The sequence below is a fragment of the Medicago sativa genome, chromosome 4 (genome assembly GCF_051527215.1).
Source record: "Medicago sativa cultivar Bolivia chromosome 4, Bolivia_mono, whole genome shotgun sequence".
Classification (NCBI taxonomy): Eukaryota; Viridiplantae; Streptophyta; class Magnoliopsida; order Fabales; family Fabaceae; genus Medicago; species Medicago sativa.
In genome coordinates, this window is record NC_140752.1 from 13,686,842 (window position 1) to 13,713,748 (window position 26,907).

The following is a 26,907-nucleotide window of genomic DNA, read 5'->3' on the forward strand; positions in this document are numbered from 1 at the left end:
ATTCGTTAACATGTTCAACTGAATCAAGCGTTGGTGCGAGTATTCCCCTTTCTTGGAAAAATAGATGGTCACCAATGTTATCATTCAAATCAGGATACACAAAGTTTATAATTGACATCAACGGATTTGTTGTGTCCGATATGAGCAAATATTCAGGAATTTCTACCTTCATTTCACCATTCTCATCCGAAGCGTCATTGTCGTCTCCAGTTGAGAGTATCCACTTGACAAAATTAGGAATTTCTTCCTGCTTTGCATGCTCTGCAGGTACCAAAGATGCACCCAATCTCATATTAACAGTAAACCTCAACAAATTACAGTAAGCCCATATCTTTGATGAATTGATTAAGGCATCAACAATATCCTGCCTCGTTCCTTTTCGGACAACAGACAATATCTGCCTGAAATCACCACCTAAAACTACTGTCATTCCACCAAAAGGTCTAAACTCGTTTAGGGGATCATTCTTGGACATCACACATTGATCGGTCAACTGCCTCAAAGCACCATCGGTGCATCATTGGAGTCTCATCCCAAATTATCAACTTTGCAGCGCACACCAGGTCGGCCCTAGGACTATCATTTTCCATCGTAAGCGATGATGCCTCATTAATCTCAATATCGACTGTCAGCGTCGAGTGCGCGGTTCTTCCACCTGGTAATAGAAAATCTGCTATACCGCTGGATGCAACATTCAATACAATTAACCCGTTCGATCTAACAGCATCTGACAATGTTTTCCATATAAAGGTTTTTCCAGTACCACCGTAACCATATAAGAAAAAGAAACCACCGTCGTCAGAACCAACGGACTCCATGATCTTGTCATGCACACATCTTTGTTCATCAGTCAACATCAGCGTGTGTCTTATCCAGTTCATCTTTGTTGTCATTTAGCTCATCAACGATAAGCTTGTTTGTGAAAGTTGGCATGTCTGCTGCATTTGGCCTGGGCATAGATTTGAAGTCAATAAGAGACCGTCCTTTTTCGTGAAGCAGCATTTCAATTTCAATCAAACACAGCTTCTTCAAGTCATCGTCACTGATACACAGATCTGCATATTAAATGTAAAGTCCCGAAATTAATATTAACACCTTTGCATGCATATGTGTGCACGTTGAAGAGAAAGATAAAATATTAGCTTTATATGAGAATTCTTTATATTTAAACATATCAGCTTAAAAAATGTAGAAAATGCTGAATGGTATCGTAGAGTTAGTAACTCTTGGTTTGTTCTTTACTATAATTGCCTCGTCCATGTCATTTGCACTTTGATGCTAAACTCGTCATCCCAGAATTCCAAGCAGTATTTGACTTGTGTTGCTTCAAAAACAACAACAAAGGAGTACGCAAAGAGAAGTGCAGTGGAGACAACACTAACAAAGCATATCTCAGTGGAGACATGTTTTTACTTTGAAGTTTTATGTTACCTCTTAATGCATTTTAAGTGCAGCTTTTCCTTTTAAAGTTGCATAATGACACGCCATTTGTTCTAATTCTCATCAATGACAATTGCAACATGTTCTGGCCTTAAAAAAAATATCATTATGTCTTAAAAAATGTCTATTTTCACTTCTGTCTTTGTCATAAAAACTAAAAATGATAGTAAGAGAATATATGCAATGCAACGGAAAAAATGATATTAAAGTTACGACTCAATTCTTAATCGAAAAAAGCTTCTTTCAGCTTAACTCAAACTAAAAAAATAAGCTTATTTGTAAAGGATTTCCCAAGCCATTATCTAATTAACGCGAAAATAAATAGATATAGAAACTGCTAAAAAAATATGTCATGAATGCTCACTAATCTAGATAACGTGAAAAATTAATCAATTAAAGAACAATTTTGTGACGTTGATAGTAGGTCATGCATTAATCTTATGTTGTTTGCATTATTTATAGGTGTGTTAGTTTCAGTTCTGCGCTGCTATTACGTGATGTAGCCGCTGGCTGGGAGGCTTTTGTGTGTGCATAATTGCTGTTGCGTCCGCTTGGCTTTTCTGTTTTTTAGTTGCATGATGACATTCTGTCATTACGTAATATTAGGGACTTATTGTGACATTTTGATAGAGTTCTCATGCAATTTATACTGTTCTGGAGTGCAAAAAGCTTAAAATTTGAAGTCTGTTCGAAGGAAATCGCGCCACGCCAATTTCAAGCCGTGCTGCGATTTTTGAAGCAAAATTACATCCTCCCTGTTTGAGGGAAATCGCGGCACGCCAATTAACAAGGCGCGGCGCGATTTTGACGGGTCAGGCCCATGACTTCTATAAATACTGCACTCAATCTGAAGAACAGGGGTTACGATTTTGGAGAGCAAAGTGCGATTTTGAGACATCAGAGACGGCTAGAAGGGCGATTTCTTCATCCTTTTACCAATTCATGTATGTTTTAATTATTTCATTGATTATGCTATTTGCAAACTCGATTATGAGTAGCTAAATCTCTCAGAGATTAGGTCAGAGATGAATCTATGTAACCCTAATTGATACATGTTGCTGTGAAACTCTATTACTTATTAATGATATTCTAGTTTTCATTCAATTCAATTGTTCTTAATGCTTTTTATATCCTGATCAAATATAAACATGATTTTGTGAGAACGAATGACTAATGACCATAGCTTTCGACTTAGACCTAATTGAATTGTTCTAATAAACATGGTTAGTCTAGGAATGGATAATCGTTTGTTAGTGATATTAGGTTAACGTGCTTAAACCTTTGATGATTATTAGACCACCTAAGGAATTAGGGGCTGTAGTTTAAAAAGAGGGTCCTAACTCAAGGGATTGATTAGGGCTAATTTGTTAACTATCGTGAAACTAGAGAATCATTAGTAATAATAGGTGCAGTAACCAATTAGGGGAAACATAGAGGATTCGAAGACCTGATCTCATCTCTCTCCATATTTTCTTAATCAAACCTATTTCTTTTATTTGATTTCTTAAAATCAAACCAAATCTACTGCCTAGTGGCAAACTAAAATAAACCTTTATACATCCTATTTTTATAACGCAATTGAATTATTGAAGTTAAAAACAGTCCTCGTGGGATCGATATTTTTACTACTTCGATAGTATTTGGTGCACTTGCCAATCGCCTATCAAGTTTTTGGCGCCATTGCCGGGGACTGTTGAATTATTTCAACAAGGCAATTACGTTATAATTTAGGGTTTTTGCAATTTAATTTTTCTGTTTTTAATTTTTTATTTTTCTGTTTTCATATTCACTTGATTACTTTGCGTTGTGCAGTGCTACTAAGGTATTTTGCTGTTTATGCGAGGTAAACAGAGCTCGGACGACTTAGAGTACGATCCGGAAATTGAAAGAACTGCTAGAGCACTTCGGAAAGCTGTCCGATCGCAAAGGTTAGCTCAATCCGTTCCACCGGGTGTTCGAGAACAAGTACCGGAGCAACTCTCAAGTGAATCTGAAACAATCTCTTCTCCTAAATCTGCAACTATGGAAGGAGAAGGAGTTGTACCACCGAGACCTAAGCTAGGAGACTACGGGTTAGCCACTCATCGCGGTCAACTGACCCACACTTTTCAACCAGCTAACCCTGTAGCTTTCGACATCAAGACAACTGTCCTCAACGGTTTGAGGGACAAGCAATTCGATGGGACTGAAGCTATGAGTCCTCATGAACACTTGAGCCGTTTTGCTGAAACCTGCGAGTTTTGTGTGCAACCAGCCACCGTGACTGAAGCACAAAAGAAGCTAAGGCTATTTCCTTTCACCTTGACGGGAAGAGCAAAAGATTGGTTGCTAACAATTCCAAACGGGACTGTCCAAACATGGGAAGAGTTAGAGCTGAAGTTCTTGGAGAAATACTTCCCTATGTCTAAGTATTGGGACAAGAAGATGGAGATCTCTAACTTCAAGCAAGGAGAAGGTGAATCATTGTATGATGCTTGGGAGCGATTCAATTTGCTTCTCAAGAGATGCCCTAATCATGAATTCACCGAGAAGCAATACCTCCAAATCTTCACTGAGGGGGTAACACCAAACACTCGAATGTTCTTAGATGCTTCCGCGGGAGGTAGTCTCAAGAGCAAAACTGATCATGAAGTCCAAGCTTTGATAGAAAACATGGCTGGAAATGAGTATCGTGCTGAAGCTAAGAAGAAAGAAAGAGGAGTGTTTGGGGTGAGTGAACAAACTGCTATCCTTGCGAACCAAGTAGCTATGAACAAACAAATCGAAGCTCTAACTAAGGAGTTTCAAGGCTTCACTTTGGCCCATAAACAACAACAAGTAGCTGCAATCAAGTGTGACTTATGTGGTGAAGAACATCCCAACGGTGAATGTGTTCCAGAAGGGTCAAATGAAGAAGCTAACTTCATGGGAGGTTATCAAAGGCAGAATCAATACTACAATTCAGGCATCAACAAGCATCCCAATCTAAGCTACTCAAATAACAATGCTTTGAACTCTCAGATGCTCACTCCTCCTCAACAACAACAAAGGAAGCCATCAGCTCTTGAGGAAACTATGATGAACTTCATGAAGATGACTCAAGGCAACTTTGAAGAGATGAAGAAGAGTCAAGAAGCTGAAAGAAAGAACAATGAAGCTTCTAGGAAGCTGCTTGAAACTCAACTGGGGCAATTAGCTAAGCAATTGGCTGAACAAAGTAAAGGCGGATTCTCAGGTAACACTAAAGATAACCCTAAGAATGAGTCTTGTAATGCTATTGAATTGAGGAGCAAAAAAGTTTTGACACCTTTAGTTCCAAAAGCTCCAAAGAAGGTTGATGATGTAGTTGAGGTAGAGGAGGATGATGTAGTTGAAAAAAATGATGAGGGTGGAGTTGAAAAAGAAAATGATCATGGAGTAGTTGAAAACGAAAGGAAGAAAAAAATAGATGGAGAAAAAAGTGAGAAGTTAATTGATGAAGATTCAATCTTGAGGAAGTCGAAGAGTCAAATTTTGAAAGATGGAGACAAACCACAGGTTATTCCATCATATATGAAGCTTCCATACCCTCACCTTTCAGAGAAGAAAGAAAAGGATGAAGGCCAATTCAAGAAGTTCATGCAACTTTTCTCACAACTTCAGGTGAATATTCCTTTCGGCGAAGCTCTTGATCAAATGCCGTTATATGCTAAGTTCATGAAAGACTTGTTGACTAAACGAAGGAAGCCTAAGGATGATGAGAACATAGCACTTTCTGAAAATTGTAGTGCTATTCTTCAAAAGAAGCTGCCACCTAAGTTGAAGGATCCTGGTGCTTTCACTATCCCTTGTTCCATTGGACCGGTAGACATTGGAAGAGCTTTATGTGACTTGGGAGCAAGTATAAATCTGATGCCTCTTTCAATGATGAAGAAGCTTAAGTGTGGGGAACCAAAACCAACAAGAATGACCATTACTTTAGCTGATCGGTCAATCTCTTATCCTTTCGGTGTACTTGAAGATGTGCTAGTCAAGGTTAATGACTTGGTATTTCCAGCAGATTTTGTTGTCCTAGACATGGCTGAAGATGAAGACATGCCACTCATCCTAGGAAGACCTTTCCTTGCAACTGGTCGTGCTTTGATTGATGTTGAACGTGGAGAGCTAATGTTGAGGTTTCATAAGGAGCAGGTAGTCTTCAATATCTTTGAGGCAATGAAGCACCAAGATGAGAATCCCAAGTGCTACCGGATTGACGTTGTGGAAGAAACAGTCGAAGATAAAACCCTTGAATCTCAACCTATTCAATCTAAGGAGGTGGAAAGTGTGGAATCTATTGATAGACAAGAAGTGATTGAAGATGTTGGAATGATAGAGGGTGTTAAGCAACTGGAAGTAAGCAAAGAACAGATGAAACAACAATCATCAGGAGACATCCGTGACAACAAGTATGGGGGATTAACGACTGGTAACAATGAAATAAAGACCACTACCACTGGTCCAGGTGGTAAATTGGCTTATAAGAGGATTCCCTATGGGATGCGTAACGGGCCGGCTGCTTTTCGATGGTGTATGCTTTCAACTCTCTCTGATACTTTAGAAAGAATTAGGAGGTACTGTGACGAAGGGTTGGCAAGAAACAAGCCTGTTGATGAAGCTGTGGGCCTAAGGAAGTCTGGTGCACAAGGAACTTTCAAGGGTAAGGAACAAAAGCTGAAACGGTACCGTAAAGGAGGACTCCCAAACAATGAAGAGGGAGCCACATCAAATGATCCTTAGGGATAGTTATCAGTCAAGCTAGTGACGGTAAAGAAGCGATGAGTGGGAGGCAACCCACTATTTATTTTTCAGGTATGATTTTATTGCTTTAAAAAATAAAAACACAAAAATATTTTTCTTTTATTTTAATACAAGGCAGGAAAGTTTTAAAAATTTGTTCAAAGATACCTCTTGCCAAGAAAATCATGCAAGGTACTGATGTCTTGCATGATTCTCTGCTCAAAAGTTTTTCAAAAATTCAAGGAACTCAGGCATTTTTCAAGAAAACAAAATGTTTGGCCTGAGGAAGCAAAGAATGCTCCCTGTTTGACCAAAATCGCGCCGCGCCTATATATGGCCGCAGCGCGATTTTCAAGAGCAGATAGCCTAACCCCCTGTTTTAATAAAATCGCGCCGCGCCTTGTATTTGGCCGCAGCGCGATTTTGCTTCAAAGCTTCCCAACCGTTGCAAAAACTAGCCGTTATAAACCCACCACCTACCAACCGTTGCAAAACTAGCCGTTTCTAGCCGTTACAACCCAAAATCGCGCCGCGCCTTGCATTTTGGCGTGCCGCGATTTTGCCCAAACAGGCCTATAAAATCCTTCACTGTTCATCATCATTTTCATTCCATTCTTCCTACCTTTCTCTACCAAAACTTCCCTAAACTCCCATTCACGAATTCTCTTCATCTTCATCTCAATATTCACTTCCTAACCATCATCAAACCAACATTCCAATCACAAATTCATCAATCCAATCCACCATCAAACCACAATCATTCAAAACTTTCCCAAACTTCACAAAACTTTCCATTCACCATCTTCCCAAACCACAAATGGCCTCCAACCAAAGAAACACCCGCTCAAAGAAAGCCACCAACCCCAAGCCATCCACAAGCAAATCCAAACGTCCTCGTGCCGCATCCGAACCACCCGAAAACGCCATCCATTTCATCAATGACCAAGCCCAAGAGTTCCATCAATCTATGAAGAGTTTCGAAGTTATAGGGGAAAGGAAGTTTGATTTCACAAAACTAGTGAAATATCCTTTCTTTGAGTCTGAATTAAGAAGGAGGGGGTGGACGAGATTGAATGAGATGATCGACGAGGCAAACAACAAGACGGTGATCGTCGAATTCTTTGCAAATGCAAGGTTGTCCGATACACCCTTTCAATCTTTTGTTCGAGGAAAGTACATTGATTTCAGCCCGGATGCTCTCAACGCATGGCTGAATGTTCAAGCACCGGAGGAGTGTTGGGTTGAAAAATTGAGGAGGGAGAGATTTGCTATTACGGAGGATACCTTTGATGAGATCATCACCACCATGTGTAGGCCTGGGTCGACTTGGAAAAAGTCCCGGATGCTTACTTATGCGGAGATGCTGCCGGTACCCAAGGCGTGGGTATCATATGTGGTCCAGACTCTTGAGAGTGCATCTTGCACTTCTGAAATTCCTCTCAAGAGGGTGCTTGCTGCCTATGCCATCATCAAGGGGCACCCTATAGATATTGGCCGCCTCTTGGCCAATAGTCTTCATGATCTAGCAACCGGGAACACCACACAATTGGGACATGGAAGCTTAATTAATTGGTTGTGTGAGCAACAGTTGGTGCCGGCTTATGATAGTGATCTCAACACAAGCAATATGAAGCCGATCACCGACTCGGTCATGGATGGGTTTGTTAAGAAATATGAAGGGTATATGAAGGAGAGAGAGAGGGAGGCAGCAAGGCAACAACAAATGGAGCAAGGAGGGAGTAGTAGCCAAGGGGGTTATGCTCCTCTTCATCCAAAGCTTGAGGAATTCATGCATGTGCAAGCTAATTGGATGAATGAGACTTCGGACCAGCTGTGGGTGAACCGTCCTAGGTTCTCAGCTGCGTTTGCTGCGGAGGCTCAATTGCATATGGGTCCGATTAGTGGGTCTTATGAGAGGTTTGGAGGCTCCCGTGAGCGCATGGAGCAATATTTTACACATCAAGAAGAGTATGGTCTGCGCATGAGGAGGGAAATCACTGATGATTTCAATGTCACCGAGCAAGATCAAGGGGATGGCATCTTTGAAGGATTAAGGACACCGGGGGCTGGACACTCGGATGATGATGTGAACATGGGCTGATCTACTGATGGATTAGCATTTTCTGCTTTGTATTTTATTTTCAGTCATTTTTCTTTTGATGTACTTTCTTTATTTTCTTTTTATGTCGAAGTCCATTGAACTTATTTCCCTATTGTAATTGCTCCTGCACTTGTTTATTATTAATGAATTTGTTTTGTTTCATGTGACCTATTCCAGTTTAGTAACAGTTGTTTGATGAAACGGTATTCCAAAAGTTCTAAAGGAGGGGTGACTTGATTCAAAGGCGAAGTGTACGGCATTGCTAGGTAGTCACATACTCCCAGAAATCTCAGCCATAAGGTTCATTGCCAAATTTGTTTTTCAATTTACTTATATTTAGATTAGTTTTCCATGCAACTACATTTCTAGAACTTGCATTGTTTCTCTATTATTGATTGGTCTTTGTCAATTACACACTGAGGCAAAAGTGCTTGGTCCTGTGAGCCTTTTTGAAGCCTACCCTGTTTTAATTTGTTGAATTTATCCTTTCTTAACCAATTGTGAGCCGGTAGGATTAGAACTTTTTGTTCGGTGACAAACTACATTACAAGCCTAGAGACTTTTAGGACTTGTCCCTTAATGAATTTCTGAGTTAAGGCATTGTAGAATGTTGCTAAAGATTAAGTTTGGGGTTGCTATTGGAATTTGCAACCAACTAAGTTTGGGGTGGGGGTACTAGAGAATTAGAGAACAAAAATGAAAAGAAATATGAGATTGTCATGCAAAATATACACATAAAAATGGTGTATCAAAAAAAAAAAGGAAAGAAATTGAATGATGAAAAAGGGACAAAACATTGAAAATCCGAGTAACTTCAAACTCGATTGTCCCTAAATGTTAAAAATATTCTCTAGTACCTTTGCATTGATTGTATTTCCACAAGGTGAATGATCGAAGGATTGAATTTTGTGCTTTAATTTCCGTAGGAATGCCTAACTCAAATTTTGTGTAGCCTACTTATCCAAATATATCCCACCTTTCACCTAAGCCCCGTTATAACCCTAAAGACCTCAAAAGTGTGTAATGATATTGACTTTGATTGATGTTTAGAAACTTTTCAAGCGTATGGTAATATGTAGACCTGCATGTCGACTGGTAGAACCCTATTTCATATTGTTGTGTGGAGTTGTGAATTGGTGGATGCGAACAAGTCAAACTAGCTCATCTTTAGCTAGAAGGAGAATGAACTTTTGGGTACTATCGTTTTGTCAGGTAACTGTTATTTTACTGTCGTTTGTCACTGTAGCAAGCAAATTCCTTGAGGACAAGGAATGGTTTAAGTTTGGGGTTGTGATGACATTCTGTCATTACGTAATATTAGGGACTTATTGTGACATTTTGATAGAGTTCTCATGCAATTTATACTGTTCTGGAGTGCAAAAAGCTTAAAATTTGAAGTCTGTTCGAAGGAAATCGCGCCACGCCAATTTCAAGCCGTGCTGCGATTTTTGAAGCAAAATTACATCCTCCCTGTTTGAGGGAAATCGCGGCACGCCAATTAACAAGGCGCGGCGCGATTTTGACGGGTCAGGCCCATGACTTCTATAAATACTGCACTCAATCTGAAGAACAGGGGTTACGATTTTGGAGAGCAAAGTGCGATTTTGAGACATCAGAGACGGCTAGAAGGGCGATTTCTTCATCCTTTTACCAATTCATGTATGTTTTAATTATTTCATTGATTATGCTATTTGTAAACTCGATTATGAGTAGCTAAATCTCTCAGAGATTAGGTCAGAGATGAATCTATGTAACCCTAATTGATACATGTTGCTGTGAAACTCTATTACTTATTAATGATATTCTAGTTTTCATTCAATTCAATTGTTCTTAATGCTTTTTATATCCTGATCAAATATAAACATGATTTTTTGAGAACGAATGACTACTGACCATAGCTTTCGACTTAGACCTAATTGAATTGTTCTAATAAACATGGTTAGTCTAGGAATGGATAATCGTTTGTTAGTGATATTAGGTTAACGTGCTTAAACCTTTGATGATTATTAGACCACCTAAGGAATTAGGGGCTGTAGTTTAAAAAGAGGGTCCTAACTCAAGGGATTGATTAGGGCTAATTTGTTAACTATCGTGAAACTAGAGAATCATTAGTAATAATAGGTGCAGTAACCAATTAGGGGAAACATAGAGGATTCGAAGACCTGATCTCATCTCTCTCCATATTTTCTTAATCAAACCTATTTCTTTTATTTGATTTCTTAAAATCAAACCAAATCTACTGCCTAGTGGCAAACTAAAATAAACCTTTATACATCCTATTTTTATAACGCAATTGAATTATTGAAGTTAAAAACAGTCCTCGTGGGATCGATATTTTTACTACTTCGATAGTATTTGGTGCACTTGCCAGAATTCTATCATTGCAGGTATTTCATCCTATTGTAGTGCAGCTTTGCTGCTGTGCAGCTGCGATTTTTTAGAGGATCTTTGTGGGCATTAGGTTGTGAGACAGAGGTACTCTCGTGTAGGCAGCACCACACGGTTTGTCGTGGTACTTTGCTGGGTTTGGTCTTTGATTAAGGCAACCTAGTGTACACCTCGACCTCATGATTATTGCACCCGACCCTTGTATATGAATTTACCATCCGCATATATCTCCCTTAGATCATACCCCTATTCAAGCCTTCAAAACACTCCCTACATTCACATTTAGGTTCCCTCGTAGAAAAATATTTTCTCCTAGTGGTATATTTAGAATTAAGCCTCCTAAATCATCCCAAAATTTACTTTTAAATTTTTTTTAACCCTGCCCAGGGTGCATAAGCACTAATGATATTAAAGATGTATTGTTCCACTATAACTTTTAGGAATATGATATGATCTTCTATCCTTTTCACATCTATAATATCCTTCTTTCATTCCTCATCAACAATAATGTCTACCCTATTTGTCGGTCTAACTTATAACACTAAAGACGTATTGTTACACTATAAATTGTATAACTATGATATGATGTCCTATCCTCTTTACATATACAACATCCTTCTTTGATTCCTTATTCACTATGATGTCTACCTCATTTCTCGTTCTAACTTTATTAGTGTACCAATTCTAAAACCTTGAACTATCTAATTCTTTCGCCCTTTCATCCACCCACTTAATTTCATGATATTAAAGATGTATTGTTCCACTACACTTTTTAGGAATATGATCTCCTATCCTTTTCACATCTATAATATCGTTCTTTCATTCCTCACCAACAATAATGTCTACCCTATTTGTCTGTCTAACTTGTAACACTAAAGACGTACTGTTACACTATAAATTGTATAGATATGATATGATGTCCTATCTTTTTTACATGTACATTATCCTTCTTTGATTTTGTATTCATTATAATGTCTACCTCATTTCTCGATCTAACTTTGTTAGTGTACCAATTCTTAAACCTTGAACTATCTAATTTCACGTACAATAATCTTCCTTCTAGTCATAGCACCAACTATTTCAATATATTTTTCTATAAGAGTGTCTATATTCCATGTTCCAAAACTGATCTTACTCTCTTGTACTAACTTCTTTATCCACACATCATTTTTAGAGGTCCATATTACACCTCAAAATGAATGTGATACAAATAACATACATTTTGCCCAAACCATGGGTCGATTATGCGTATGATGGTTTACCGAAAATTATCATTGATAGTTGAAAGACCAATTTTAAAACGCTATATTGTGGTAGCAAAATATTTGCATTGATTTTGCTAGGCTGTATTTTTTATTCATTGTTTGAAAAATGGAATATGTTATTTAGTATATCAATAATATTAATGGGATTTATACCGTCTTCAATAATTTTTATTTTTAAACCAAAAGTGGGCAATTAGAGTATCACCTCACCAAAATATATTAAATAAAAAATATATGCAATAGAAAAAGAGGAGAGACCAAACCAAAACTCTCAGAAATTTAAGAATCTAAAGTTTGATAAACCAAACTTGTTTCCAACAGAATACTCACTAATTTGGGCAGAGATGCTATTGTAGTTAGTATCATCATTAAGAGTCAGACCTAAATTTGCTAAAGCATATAAGCAAAAATTTAATTCTCTATAAATATAAGAAAATATAACTTTCATAAGCATATATGTTCCAAATTTGTTAAACACTCATACAAACTTCTATAAGTAGCTTGCATTTCTCTTTATATATGTTTATATTTGGGTTTCTTAATTAAGATTTCTTTTGTCAAAAAAAAATTAAGATTTCTAAAACTTTTTTATATATACATTCAAAAAAAAACTTTTTTATATATGTTTAAAATTATATTTGTATAAAATTTGTTAAACACTCGTACGAACTTCTTATCAAAGTCAAATATCTCAAAATTTAATAATTTTTTATATACACTTAAAATTATGTTTGTATAAAATTTATTTAATAAAACACTGATAAAAAAGTCTCAAGTAAGTCGAATATCTGTAAAGATTAAAACCAGTTTATATGTGATTAATGCATTAAAATCACGTGATTCTCCTTTATTTCTCCATTAAATATCTAAGGTATTTTATTAATGATATTAAATCGATTTAAACAAAATTAAATCATTTAAATAATGTGATTCGCATTACCTGTATAGGAGTAAAGTAGTCATTAAGGAGAATATCTTCATTAATATTAAAATGTGATTAATGATTTAGAAATTTTTTAAAATGTGATTCTCATTAACGAAATATATATATATATATATATATATATATATATATATATATATATATATATAAACACAGCCCCTCATTAAGGAGAATATCTTCATTAATATTAAAATGTGATGAATGATTTAGAAATTTTTTATTACATTAATATCATTTGTTTTTTTTATGGTCCTTTTGAATATTTGTATTTCTTCATCAGTTTGAAAACAAATCTTTATTGTTTGATGGTGAACAACGAAGACCATATATAGAACTTGAGATTCTTAAAATGCTTTTCCAAAGAATAAATATTTACACCAACAACACAACACGATAAGAAAGTGGTACACACCATATTATTGTAGCCAATATACATATGATTTACTAATAAATCCTTGAATGTCTACACATGACAATTGTCCACAAGTTCATTATGAATATTTCTAAAAAAAAAATAATCATTACAAGCAGTGGTAGATGTGAATCCTTTAGTTATTTTCGTTTTTTTATTAAAAAAATTGATAAAATTTGTCATTTATTATTCTTAATGATTATCGAAAAATAATAATTATTCTTGTTTTTTTTTTTAGGCATTTTATACTTACTTGTATAAAACTTATAAATATTACCATGTATTGGACCATGTGAGATTGAATCCGTAATCCTTATTTGTAAATGATAAAAAGCGAATTACTCCTTTGATATTATACCAAAAATATAATATCTATTGAGTATATGTGTCTGCAATTAAATGCTCAAAAGATCTGCTCATAGCAATTATGTTTTGTCTTAAACCAATAGCTTCTTTTGTTTAATGAGTCAATTGATTTTTGAAATTATTGTGAGACCATTATTGGTTAAATTTTACTTAGACTCAGGTCAAACTCCATACTATCATAGACCTTCCATAGAAACTGGAGGGTCAGCACAAAAAATCATTATCATTCAAAATTATTATTTGAGAGTTTAGATTATCGGAAATTAAGAAAGTAACTTTTTTATCTATTAAGCAATTCCGGTTTTTTTTTGTTTAAGGCTTATTTTTTTTAGAGCAGGTCCACTAAATAGAATCAACTGAAATCATATTTTTGATATTCTCTAATGATACGTTTTCAATTCAAATTAAATACCTCCAATTCCAATCTTTTTCTGTCCTAAAATAAAGTATCCAATTTTCTTTTTCTTTCATAAAACAAAACATTGAACAATTGAACGAAATTCATTAAATTTTTTTTGGTGAAATCTGTTCAACGGTTTTTGCGATTTTAGAGGAAAGGTCTTGAAATATTATTTTATTTAGCTATTAAGCAATTCCTAATTTTTTTTTTTGGTTTAAGGCTTACTTTATTTTTTTAGTGAAGGTTCAACGTTTATTTTAGCAAGACCATTAAATAGAATCAATTTATATTATTGACAAAAAAAGAGGACTCAATTTACGTTAAAAAAAAAAGAGGAACCAATTTAATAGCATTTAATATTTTTCCTTTTGTATTTCAACCAAAATTAAATTACATGATTCTACCAAAAATAGAAATATCTAATAAGAAAAACATGGGGTTTACGTCCTCTTTTTTTTTTGGCGGTAATCGGCGTTTTATTAAAAAATTTAATTGTGGTGGAATTTATCCTTTGACAAAAATAACGTATACTTTTTAGTCTAGTAAATATTTGTATCATACATGACCTTAACAAAATAACCAAATATTATTTTTTTGGGTACCAAGTAAAATGTATCTAGTTAAATTATATAACAAATTAATGGTTACTACCAAATCTAATTAAATTATTTTAAAAAGTTACACTTTTATCAAATCATTTTTTTTTGACAAATCAAATCATATTTTTATTATTTGACATATATCAATTATTTCATCTCTTTGATATTTAAATAATTATTTCATTAATCGTATTTTAATTAGATATTACTTGTTTTATTTTAACATCTGAATTCAAATATATTAATTTAAATTATTTGATTATTCAAAAAAAGCATATTAGAATTTGAAATTGTAAAACTTCCTTTTGTATTTGTATTTCTAAAATACGAAACGTTTAGCAGAAAGAGAAAACATTTAATTATTTTTACAAATATAAAGCATACGTTTTCACAAAATAAATCAACAATAATTTGGAATTTGTATTTTTTGAATGAATAGGAAATGTTTGATTTGAAATTTGAAGCATATTAGAATTTGAAATTGTAAAACTTCCTTTTATACATAAACAATAAATACAAATTTGTGAGGATGAATGTGGTGAGAGTATTTTGTGAGGATGAATGTGGTGAGAGTATTTGAAAAAAGAATAAGATGAGAGTGCCACGTGTCATAAGAATAGGAGGAGAAAAAACATTTCCATAAAGGGCTATGAAATCGGCCGTAAATTTATATTATATAGATGTATATCAACCCTCATATACTATTATGATGGATAAAGCTTGCATTAGTGTAATAATTATGTTCATTTTGCCTTTACAAATTTGGAAGAACAAAACTGGAAATCACAGGGATTGGGTTAGACCTTCAAAATCTAAAACATAATAACTGGATGTCATAATTTACAAATCTAAAAACTAAAAAAGTATATCATTAGGTTGATGATGATATGAATGTTTATGTCAAATGGTATCAATATCTAGCTGACAATCAGAAAACCAAATTAAACAATTATTTTACCAAATAGGAAGTAAAGTTATTCTTTTTTTATTTATAAGCCTTTTTTTTTATTTCCAGTTTGACTATGATGTGTATAGTTATAAATCAACTTATATATTTCTATTTTGAATGAAACACTATCACCATAATTCTAAATGACATTGTTTTATTTAAACTTTATAGAATGTTTCTTCAAAGTTATAATGCATATCATCACACACAAAGTACAACTTAAATGGAAATAGAAAACATTATATTAATAATTATCACAATCCCTAGCACTAAAGGTATCACCACCTTAAAATTCTGTATGTCTGTCCTCTATCAGTTGCATATTCAAAATGCATCCTCTGGAAAATCATACAGAGAACTTTGTCTACGAGTTTCCAATAACTTACTCTCCATTTCTTCCAAAACAAGAGGGGACCAATGATCATTCCAAGCCCAAAAACAAATCCCAACTCCACGCTTAAAAAATTCCAGTCAATTGAACAAGCTAACCTTTCACATGTTGGCTGTAAGGGCAGCTCATTCTGCCTTTTACCATTTGGTGTTTCATTCAACGGAGGTCCATACAACCCATTATTCCCTTCAAATGAAGAAGCCGGAAATGACTGAAGTTGAGTACCTGTTGGGATCTTTCCAACCAAATGATTGAAGGAGAGATTCAAATAAGAAAGGAATGACATGCTTGCAAGTTGCACAGGAATTTCACCAACCAAATAGTTCTTTGAGAGGTCCAATGATTCTAATTGTGTCAAGTTCCCTATAGAAGATGGGATTTCACCAGAGAGAGCATTGTGTGAAAAGTTGAGAACAAGGAGTGCTTTAAATTTCATTAGCACCTCCGGTATTGGTCCTTCAAAATGATTGGATGAGAAATCAATGGCTGTAAAGATTGTTAGAATTTTATCATACTTAATTTGTTGACCTTTATTGGAAACTGTCACACTATCTTGGTAATATGAGTAGACATCCTCTCCAAGGCTGATTTAGAATCATTTTCATCATGCATCATTCTTTCCCATGCAGTGAAATATTTTTCTGGTATTTTTCCTTTGAAATTGTTGAAAGCAATGTCAACAATTTGCATCATTTTCCAAGGCTTATTTTCTAGTGAATGTGAACATTCTATGGAACCATGCAATCTGTTGTTCCGCAATACCAAGACACTGAGTGTTGGTATGTTTTTCAAAAAGCATGGAAAACCACCAACAACTTGATTTGATCCAATGTCCAATACCTTTAATGATGAGCAGTGGGAGAGAGACATGGGAATTGGCCCATGTAAGAGATTTCCATGGAAGTTCAAAGTGTTTATAACACAAGAAGTTGGAAACATATCTGGTATAGTGCCATTTAGATTGTTATTCCTCAAATTTAATGCCTCGAGGGTACCAAACAATGTCATTAAACATGGAGAAATTGTCCCAGAAATGTTGTTGAAGGAAATATCAAGAACTTCAAGATTTGAAGCTTTGCAGAGGGAATGAGGGATGCTTCCTTGTAAACTATTATTTGAAAGAGATAGAAACTTTGTGGAAGACAGGTAATTACCAATATCATGTGGGATAACAGAAAATTTGTTGGTTGAGTAATCCAAATAATTAACATATTTAGGAAAAAGAGGTATTGATCCTTGAAGTTGGTTGTTATGAAGGTCAAGCATATCAAGGTTGGAAGTAATATTTTGCAAAGAACCTTCCAACTCTGTGAGAAAATTGTGTGAAATATCAAGCCTTTGAAGACTTTGTAGTTTCCAAATCCAATTGGGCGCAACTCCTTGAATTTGGTTAGCTGAAAGGTCAAGATATTCCAATGTTGATTGATTTCTCAAGAATCTAGGGAAAGTTTGCAAGTTGCAGGATGCCAAATATATAGTTTCAAGTTTGGGAAAGGCAGTCTGATTAGCATTTGCATCATTCTCATTGATTGATATGTTGTTGTATGAAAGGTCTAAATCAGTTAAATTTCTAAGCTTCAAAAGCTCATCTAGTTGTAGTGACCCATTCAACTTGTTAGAGGAAAGAGAAAGGAAAGAAAGTGAACGGAGCTGGAAGATAGATGTTTGAAAAGGCCCTGATATATTATTGCTACTTAAATCAAGGTGTTTCAATAATGGGAATGTAAAAAGGTATGAAGGAATTGAACCACTTAAATCATTATCAGAAAGGTCTAGGTAGTTAAGGTGTGTGAGGTTTGACAATGAATTGTGAATTGAACCACTTAAATCATTATCAGAAAGATCTAGGTGGTTAAGGTGTGTGAGGTTTAACAGTGAATTGGGAAGTGTTCCATATAGTTGACAGTAAGAAAGATCCAATAGGAATAAGTTTATCATGTTACCAATAGTGTGTGGAAGTGCTCCAGAGAAGCTTGTGTTACTCACTATAATGCTATGAAAAGATTTACTAAGTGAGTTGTCTGGAAAATAACCATGGAGATTGGGGTTGTCAGATAAGTCAATAACTGACAATGTTCTAATTTGAAAGATCTTTTGTGGAAATGTACCAGTCAATCCACAATTTTGAAGATTGACAAATGTTTGTGGCACTGGGGATGAAAAGTTGTTCTCACCAAGAATAATGACTGATAGGTTCTCTAGTTTGGAAAGGGAAGAATCAAGGGGTCCTGATAGACTACAGTTATACATGCTCAACTCTTTCAAGTGACGCAGAGGTAACAAAGCATTGCTCCATTCATGTCCCGGAGATGTTATAATTATACCATCTAGATATAGTTGCTTAATATTGGTGAGATTTTTTATAAGCTTTTGTAGATTTGTGATTTTAAGTTTTGGTGGTGATGCAAATGAGTAAAACTGGTTAAAAAGTAGATTGAAATCGAAATGGTAGAAAGGGAAAGAGAGATCAAGAGTAACCAACCTTGTAAGCTGGGAAATCTCAATTGGAATCTCCCCCTGAAATCCAGCATATGACAAATTCAGATAAGTCAACTTCTCCAATTTGTTGAATCCTGATGGAATCAGAGAATTGAAACTATTATTACCCAAGTTCAGTTTTTGGAGATGTTGGAGACTGAAAAGACTACTTGAATCGTTAAATCCACCATTGATGTCTTCGTCACTAAGGTCAAGGCCAATAACATATCCCTCGTTGTCACAAGTAACACCACTCCAATTGCAGCAAGCAGTGGTTTTATTCCACAATATTAGTTTGGTGGAATCTTCATGATCAAATGTGAGATTGTTTTTTAATTGGAGCAACAATGATTGTTGATCCTCAAGACATTTGGCAGAGGCAAGAGATGTTTGGAAAGTGAAAAAAATGCAGTAGTAGCAGAAAAGGAAGGAAAACAATGAAAGTAATGTAATTGATCTCATTGTTGGTTAATTACTCTGTGTGACAACTACAGCACAAATGGTTTGTTATATAAGTTTCAGAAATATGCATACACAACACAAGCTGCATGTGTTTTGCATTGTAAAACAGGCTAAAAGTATTAAGAGAAATTTCGTGGAACATGACCACATTTTTCTATGAGGTAATATTAGCGGTGACTTTTCAACTCTTGAATGGCAATATATCAAATATTGTAATTTCAATCAACAACTAGCATTGTCAAAATAAATTACCAACTTATTTTAGGCAAAATAAATTATCATTTACTAAATGAGTGCAAAAGGAATTAGAATATTGTGTTTCAATACATCACCATTTAACTTTATTTTTTTACAGGAGCTTTAACGAGAAACAAACGTGTAAATTTATATCCCTCGCCAATAAAACACAAATTGAAAACCCAAAGACATCTAAGGGCGTTTAGATGAGATGGAATGGGTTTCTTCTAGCTTAACCAATATTCTAGTTCGAATTCAGTCTTGGGCATGCAGCTGCGTTAAAGCTCTTAGGGAGAACTTGTCGTCCATTTAGATCCCACAATGCTCGAGTGATTAGGTTACGCGCAGAGGATACTCGGTTTACACCAAAAAAAATAGTTCAATTTTCATTTGCCATAAAAAAACTATTAGCAAATTAAAACGGTTATATGAGTATGTTTGCTTAAATGATCTAGACATAAAATCACTTTTTTAAGCAAGAATTAATGTTTAATGTTTCAAGTTATTCAATTTATGTTTGTGTAAACTTTTCTTAAAAATTATTTTGTTAAAAAAATGGTTTTTTTTCTTTTTTTTTTTTGGTACAATATAAATGACTTATATGCTTTGAGTAAAAAAACTATTTTGATTAGATTTGATAAATAAAAAATATTCATTTCCGTCTGAAGAGATAGAAATATAAATCATATTGACTTAATGAGAAACACTTTCGTAAGGAACGTGTAAAGCAGGCATGGCTAATGTAATGATAAGTTTTTTTGTAGCATTATCAATTGGTCAAAATAGCATCTTTCTCTTGAAAAAGCCAACAAAATTGCATTCAACAAAACTATCTATGGCAGAAAGTATGTCACAAAAAGGAAGAAGCAAATGTCATATCATATCATCTAAATTCAAAACCATCCGGAAAAAAGAAAAAAAAGAAGAAGAAAGAAACATGTGTTTAAACAAGCATTGTAGTGATGCATCATCTCTTGAAAAACTTCTTATCCTCTCTTAAAAAATTTCCACCAGCGGCGAAGCTAGCAAAAATTTTATGCAGGGGCCAAATATAAAGGAACAATAAAATATTTTAAAAACGAATATATTAAATTTAAGGATAAAAATGTTTTTAGTCCCATAGATTATAATTTTTTAGGTTTAGTCCTTACAAAAAATTATTCAATTTTGTCTCAATTTTTTAAAATTTTACAAACAAAAAAAAAGTGTTTTTAGCTTGTATTTAATCTCTAACAAAAAATTAAGGAATAAAATCAAACAAAATCTTAGAAACATAACTCAAAAATTGCAAGTGTTGTAAAAACTAAAAACAAATTTAATCCGAAAATTAATCAATAGATGAAAAAAATGACAATAATTTTTACTTATATGAAATGTAAATTAAAGCAACACCAAAGGATAAAAATTGACAATAGCTATTTAAAAAAGTTGGATAAAATGCATTTCAAGAAGCATATTTTATCCATAATTGACCATTTACTAAATAGATTAATAATGTCTTTTCCAATGTATACAAATAGGTTATTTGCAAGAAACTCAATGTTTATTTAATTTGTTTATGCTAGTTTTCGGCAACTGAATTTGCTTGGGGTGGCTCAATGTTTATTATTTAGGGTAGCCGAATATAAATTTATACCAACCAATTACAGATTAATATGTTTTTTGGGGTAGCCAAGGCTACCCCTTGCCAGTGAAGGGCTACGCCCCTGATTTCCACCCTCTCTTATTCTAACATCTTCATCACGTGTTATTTGTACGATCATTTTATGACAACTTTTGAGACAACCATCCTTTTTTCTTTCTTCTTATTGACAACCATCTTCTTCTTCTTATCCTCCACCGCATGTGATTGCAACCTTTTAAGACCTGTTGGTTTACAAACTAATTAGGAACTCCTTAATCATATATATGGATGAAATTCGTTTTCTCATTGAAAAAATCACAATTTTTATAGTAATCATGCATAATAAGATCAACGAATAACGTAATGGTAGGTTTTCTTGCAACAACAACAACCAAAATTATAAGGTAAAGTGAAAGCACCCTAAACATCATCATCAATCTCTTGTTCAAAAAAATTTGTATGAACTTCATGTCGTGTTTCGGCTTGTCAGCAACATTTGACTTTCTTTCCATCAAAGAGTTTTGAAATAAGTTTCTGAAATGTTGACAGTTGTTAGTGACATGGTCAAACATGTTGTGAAATTAATTGTATTTAAAGGTCTTGGTTATGTCGAATGTGTAAATTTTATTGTTAATAGGATTCAATTTTTCTTTTACGAGAATAGAGCTTGGCATGTGTAAGGGGAATTGTATTTTAATTATGTCATATCAACCTTATACTCATGATAACACTAGTCTTGTGTCTCGTTTATTTAAGGCACGCTACTTCCCTCAATGTGATTTTTTGAGTTCTAGGCTTGGAGCTAATCCCAGTTATGTACGGCGAAGTATATTCAATTCTAAAATGGTGGTTAAACAGGGTGCTAGATGGAGAATTGGTTCTGGTGCTAGTATTCCTTTGTTCGGTGCTCCCTGGGTTAAAGACGGTTGTTCCCTCTCAACACAAAGTCCTCTTTTGTGTGAAATTAATTATATATGAAGATAGTATTCATGTCTTATTAGAATGTCCAGGTGCAATGCAAGCTTGGCGGGAGGTTAACTTATTGGATATTATTGATATAACTCTCCGTCAAAATTATAACATGGATGCTTTGATATTTTCCCTTCTTGACCAGCTGCCTTCTACTCAAAAAGAGTTATTTGTGACGATCATGTGGAGCCTTTGGAAGCTTAGAAATTTAAAATTGTGGCAACGACAGAATGAAACATGTATGCAGGTTGTTGAACGGGCTCGGCATCTCTTAGATGATTGGATAACCGCCCAAGAAGTCAGATCGCATAAAGCTACTGACAATCATGCTCAGCCGAACAGTGTTATTTATGGTCATGTCATTGAGTGGACGAAGCCGACATATGGTAGGTACAAATGTAATATTGATGCCTCTTTTTCTGACTCTCTGAATATGGTAGGTATTGGCATATGTATCCGTGATGATCAGGGTGAGTTTGTCATGGCTAAGACGGATTGTTTATCTCCTCTTTGTGATGTTGATGTCGGCGAGGTTGCTGGACTTCACATAGTGCTACAATGGGTGGCTGATTTTCACTATAATCATGTTGATTTTGCTTTGGACTCCAAGCCTGTTGAACGTTTTAATTTAAACCTAGTTGAGAGTAGTGAACTAGGTTGTATTATTCAGGCTTGTAGGAAGTTGTTTGGTTGTAATTTTCAGAACTCTCATGTCGAGTTCAATAGGAGGCAATCCAATGGAGTCACTTATGAATTAGCTAGGGTAGCCCCATCTCATGCTAGCTTCCAAGTCTATGATGATGTACCGTCATGTATCCTACATTTGATAGCTAATGAAAAGCAATGAATTTCTTCAAAAAAATAAAATAATAATTCTCTCTTTTTAAAGAATTGATTGTTCTTCCTTTTTTCTCTTCCCTTTTTTGTTCAATTTGTCGAACTTTTTTCCTAAGTTATGTTAGATCAATCAAATGATGATTAACTTCTTTCTAATGTGGAATTCTAATCCACTAGGAGCCATTTTGACCATCTCTATTTTTAAGATAGATAGATGTAAAACTCTTAACTCTCATTTGTCTAAGTCTAGCAAAAAATAATCATCGACAAATTTGTTGTATTTCCCTCTTGACATTGAATTTTTTTTTTTGTGGTGGTCAGGATTCGAACCCTGAAGACACCTCTTGACATTGAATTGATGATGGAAATACCATTCCAATTGGCACCAATTTTAAACTGAATTAGGAATTATCTCGCATTTTAAGTAAGAAAAAGTATTCTTAGTTAATGATCTGGGGAAGTGTTTCATTTTCTGTCCTTCATCATGAACAAGCTCTCTTGATTTTGTCATATATCTCGCATCATGTTCAATAGGTGATTCTCCACTTTCACCCAAGAAACTGTAAGTTTAGGAACTTTAATTACCTTGAAAATTTCATTTTTTTTTTGGACTCAATCCTATAAAAGAGAAGTGATCAAAATATCTTTGATTTTCATATCCACCATCCCGACCTAACATGTTGAGTTCTTGCTCAAAAAATTTATTTACATTCAATTGCACTTGATTAGCAACAATAATATGTATCAATTTGTCCAACCTTCAATTTTGCACATTCATATCATTTATATTCAATACATGTATATTGTCATATCCTTGTTGATTAGCACCCCACCGTGTCCAAGTTTAGATTATTGTTTTCATCGTAATTGCACACAATCATTGAATCAACAAAAGATTGTGGTACTTTAACTATGTCTACGTGCCCTGTTTGGACATTTACATTCTTTGGGGTTATTACTCATTTACCCTTATTCACATTTTTTGAAAGAATAGTTTTTTAGAGAGTGATAAAATTAATGTTTATGATTAATATATTTTTAATTTTAAGAATATTATAACAACATATATTAAATTTGAACAATTCATATAAACCCTTTTAAAACGCTCCAAGACATTCTCCAATACAATTTTTTTAGTTCCCCACTTTGTTTGCGAGTTGGGTTTTGGAGGGGAGAGGATGGGAAGGAAAGGCTTGTGAAGAGGTAAATCCTTGTTTGGGAGTTTTAAAAAAACATGGAAAGGTTTTGGAGGGTTTTGAAGGGCTTCATTTGTCCAATTTTAAAGTTGGCTTAATTGCATGTTTGGTCCCTTATGTTTATTTTAGTTTTCAAGTTGGTCCCTTATGTTTTGAAAGTTTCAAGTTGTTCCCATACGTTTATTTTAGTTTTCAAGTTGGTCCCTTACGTTTTGAAAGTTTCAAGTTAGTCCCTTATGTTTATTTTAGTTTTCAAGTTGGTCCCTTATGTTTATTTTAGTTTTCAAGTTGGTCCCTTATGTTTTGGACCGACTTGAAAACTAAAATAAACATAAGGGACCAACTTGAAAACTAAAATAAACATAAGGGACCAACTTGAAACTTTCAAAACATAAGGGACCAACTTGAAAACTTTTAAAACGTAAGGGACCAACTTGAAACTTTCAAAACGTAAGGGACCAACTTGAAAACTAAAATAAACATAAGGGACCAAACATGCAATTAAGCCTTTAAAGTTCCTCCAAATTGGGGGGTTTTGGGGGTTAAACATACAAATTGACAATTTTGTGCTCATAATAATTCAAATTTTCAATTATAATTTACAAGATAAATTACAAGTATAACACAATGTATTAATTTTAAGAGAAAAAATGGTAAAATAGTAAAATTATCACATAAGCCCTCCATCTCCTTTCCTTGTTGGTTTCTTTAACTCCCAAACAAGGGGAAGGTTTTCCCTCCTTTCTCCCTTCCCTTTCTTCCCTTCCCCTCCCCTCCCCTCAAAACTCTCAAACAAAGCCCAAATGAGAAGAGTTTTATATTTTAAAGAAAAATAAGCCCCCCAAACCCCTCCATCCAATGTCCTCTATTTCGTCCACTTACTTATTCCATTTTTTTCAAACTCTACCCTTCCTTCCCCTCCAAACTCGCAAACAAAACCATGTCGTGTTCAATCTTGTCATTATTATGGTTAGGGCAACACGAGCATTATTAGTAATTTGCATCAATGACGTGACGAATACAAGCTTTTGATAGATAAACATATTCTTTATAGGGTTAATAGTGTTTTCCCCTGTAAAATAGGTCATTTCTGGTTTACCCCTATGAAATTTTTGGTTTGGAATCAGTCATTTAAAAAAAAAATCCAAAATACCCCCCTAATAGGCCATTTAAAAACAAAAATTCAAGAATTTTTTTTTTTCTTCTAAAAATGGCCTATTAGGGAGGTATTCTGGAATATTATTTTTAAAAGAACTGATTCAAAACCAAAAAGTTCCTAGGAGGTAAATCGGAAATGGTCTATTTTATAGAGGGGAAAACACTATTAACCCTATATCTTACACTGTAAAAAGATAAAATTATCTTCGAGCTTAAAAATAGTAAACACGATTAAAAACTAGCCTTTTCCAGCTTTTTCGTACCTACATCATACAAAAAGATCAAAATTATCTTCTATTTGATCCATGCAAAAAGATCAAGTCGTACACTTAAAGTGAACAAAGTCTTCTATTTCAATCTTGATGATGTTTAATTTGTGGTGTTTTCAACGTACTTTACCAATTTCAACATAAATTATAAATTTATTATTACAGGTGAGGTGGTGCCAAAAAGGTGTGATCTGTCAGGATTGCAGGCCATAAATAAAAAGGTGTGATCTGTCAGGATTACAGGCCATAAATAAAAAGGTGTGATCTGTCAGGATTACAGGTGAGTATACCTCCAAATTTACGAGAGAAAGAGACGCTATAAATAAAAATACCCATAAAAATATTTCATGCCTTATTTCTTATATATCATCTTACAGTACAAAATCATAAACTCAAGGTCCATCAAATTAGGGAAAACAGAAGAAGAAAAAATAGTTATTGAGAGCATGCACAAAAACTAAATGACAGCAAGTGGAATATTCTAGCATAAGGAATATTATACAATTCTCTTGCTTGTGAAAGAACTCATTTATCTGATTAGGATGTTTTAGACCACTACACATTGGCCTTTAAGACACCTAACATTAATGGTATGTTTGGAAGATCAAAGAAAGTGAAAGGAAAGATAGTAAGAGGAAAGATTGTTAAAGGAAAGAAAGTGAATAGAAAGTGAATGGAAAATGAGATGATTTTTTAGTTGTTTGGTATGAGTGAAGGTGAAAGGAAAGAAAGATTTATATTTACCAAAATATCCCTATAAAAAGGTGATATATATATATATATATATATATATATATATATATATATATATATATATAAGTGATTTAAGATTGTAATTTTACTAATAATATAAAACTACATAATTTAAAGGAAAAAAAACTACATAATTGAACATTTATTTTATTCGATAGAACACAACAACAAAAAGTTACTTCATTAGTCATTACATAGTAGTAGTATATTTTAATTTTAATTTAATATATGTCACATTGAAAATCATTTACATTTGTGGGGCTTTTCTGTAATTTTGCTCTAAACAGTCCTTTCTCCATGCTTTCCGTCTGGTATTGAGCAGAAACAATTTTTGTGTGGGACCCAGCCAACAGTATCTTTCCTTCCCTTTTTAAGGTTGTACCAAACTATGGAAAGATTGACATTCCTTCTTCTTTCTATCCTTACTCAATCTTTCCTTGAACTATCACCCAAAACAAACAAGCCCTAACTGCTCGAAGTTTTGGACAATATTTATCAGTTTACAAGCACTCTCAATAGTCGTACTAAAAGAAGAATTGGATACTATTACGCAAAGAAATATGGAAAGAAATAGAAATCGAACATAAACTAACTTCGGAGAGATAAAATTATCTTAGAGCTTAAAAATAGTAAACTAGCCTTTTTTGAGCTTTTTCGTACCTAAATTATACACCGTAAAGAGATAAAATTATCTTCTATTTGATCCATGCAAAATCAAATCATACACTAAAAGTGAACAAAGTCTTGTATTTCATATTTGATGATGTTTAATTTGTGTTGTTTTCAACATACTTTACCAATTTCAACATAACTAATAAATTTATTAATGTAGGTGAGGAGGTGCCAAAAAGGTGTGATCTTCAGGATTGCAGGCAGTGGCGGAGCCAAAAAAATTCTTTAGGGTGGGCCACCAAAATGAACTATGATATATTA

At 34.2% G+C, this 26,907-nt stretch overlaps 2 protein-coding genes and 1 non-coding gene across 3 annotated transcripts; 1 reads left to right on the top strand and 2 right to left on the bottom strand.

Moving 5' to 3' along the window:
* Positions 1-3,855: 3,855 nt before the first annotated feature.
* On the bottom strand, positions 3,856-3,962 carry LOC146926498 (small nucleolar RNA R71). The gene has a single exon (XR_015009212.1). It is a non-coding gene; the product is annotated as a small nucleolar RNA R71 (small nucleolar RNA).
* An 11,772-nt stretch (positions 3,963-15,734) lies between these two features.
* On the bottom strand, positions 15,735-18,943 carry LOC146926499 (receptor-like protein 7). Its single transcript, XM_085758828.1, is given in 2 exon segments — positions 15,735-16,553; positions 16,556-18,943. Coding segments are annotated over 2 exon segments (3,051 nt in total). The 5' UTR covers positions 18,932-18,943; the 3' UTR covers positions 15,735-15,878.
* A 2,692-nt stretch (positions 18,944-21,635) lies between these two features.
* Positions 21,636-22,608, top strand: LOC146926500 (uncharacterized). The gene is made up of 2 exons (XM_085706919.1): positions 21,636-21,717; positions 21,803-22,608. The coding sequence occupies exons 1-2, from the start codon at positions 21,636-21,638 to the stop codon at positions 22,606-22,608; spliced, it is 888 nt and encodes a 295-aa protein (XP_085563045.1).
* Positions 22,609-26,907: the final 4,299 nt, after the last annotated feature.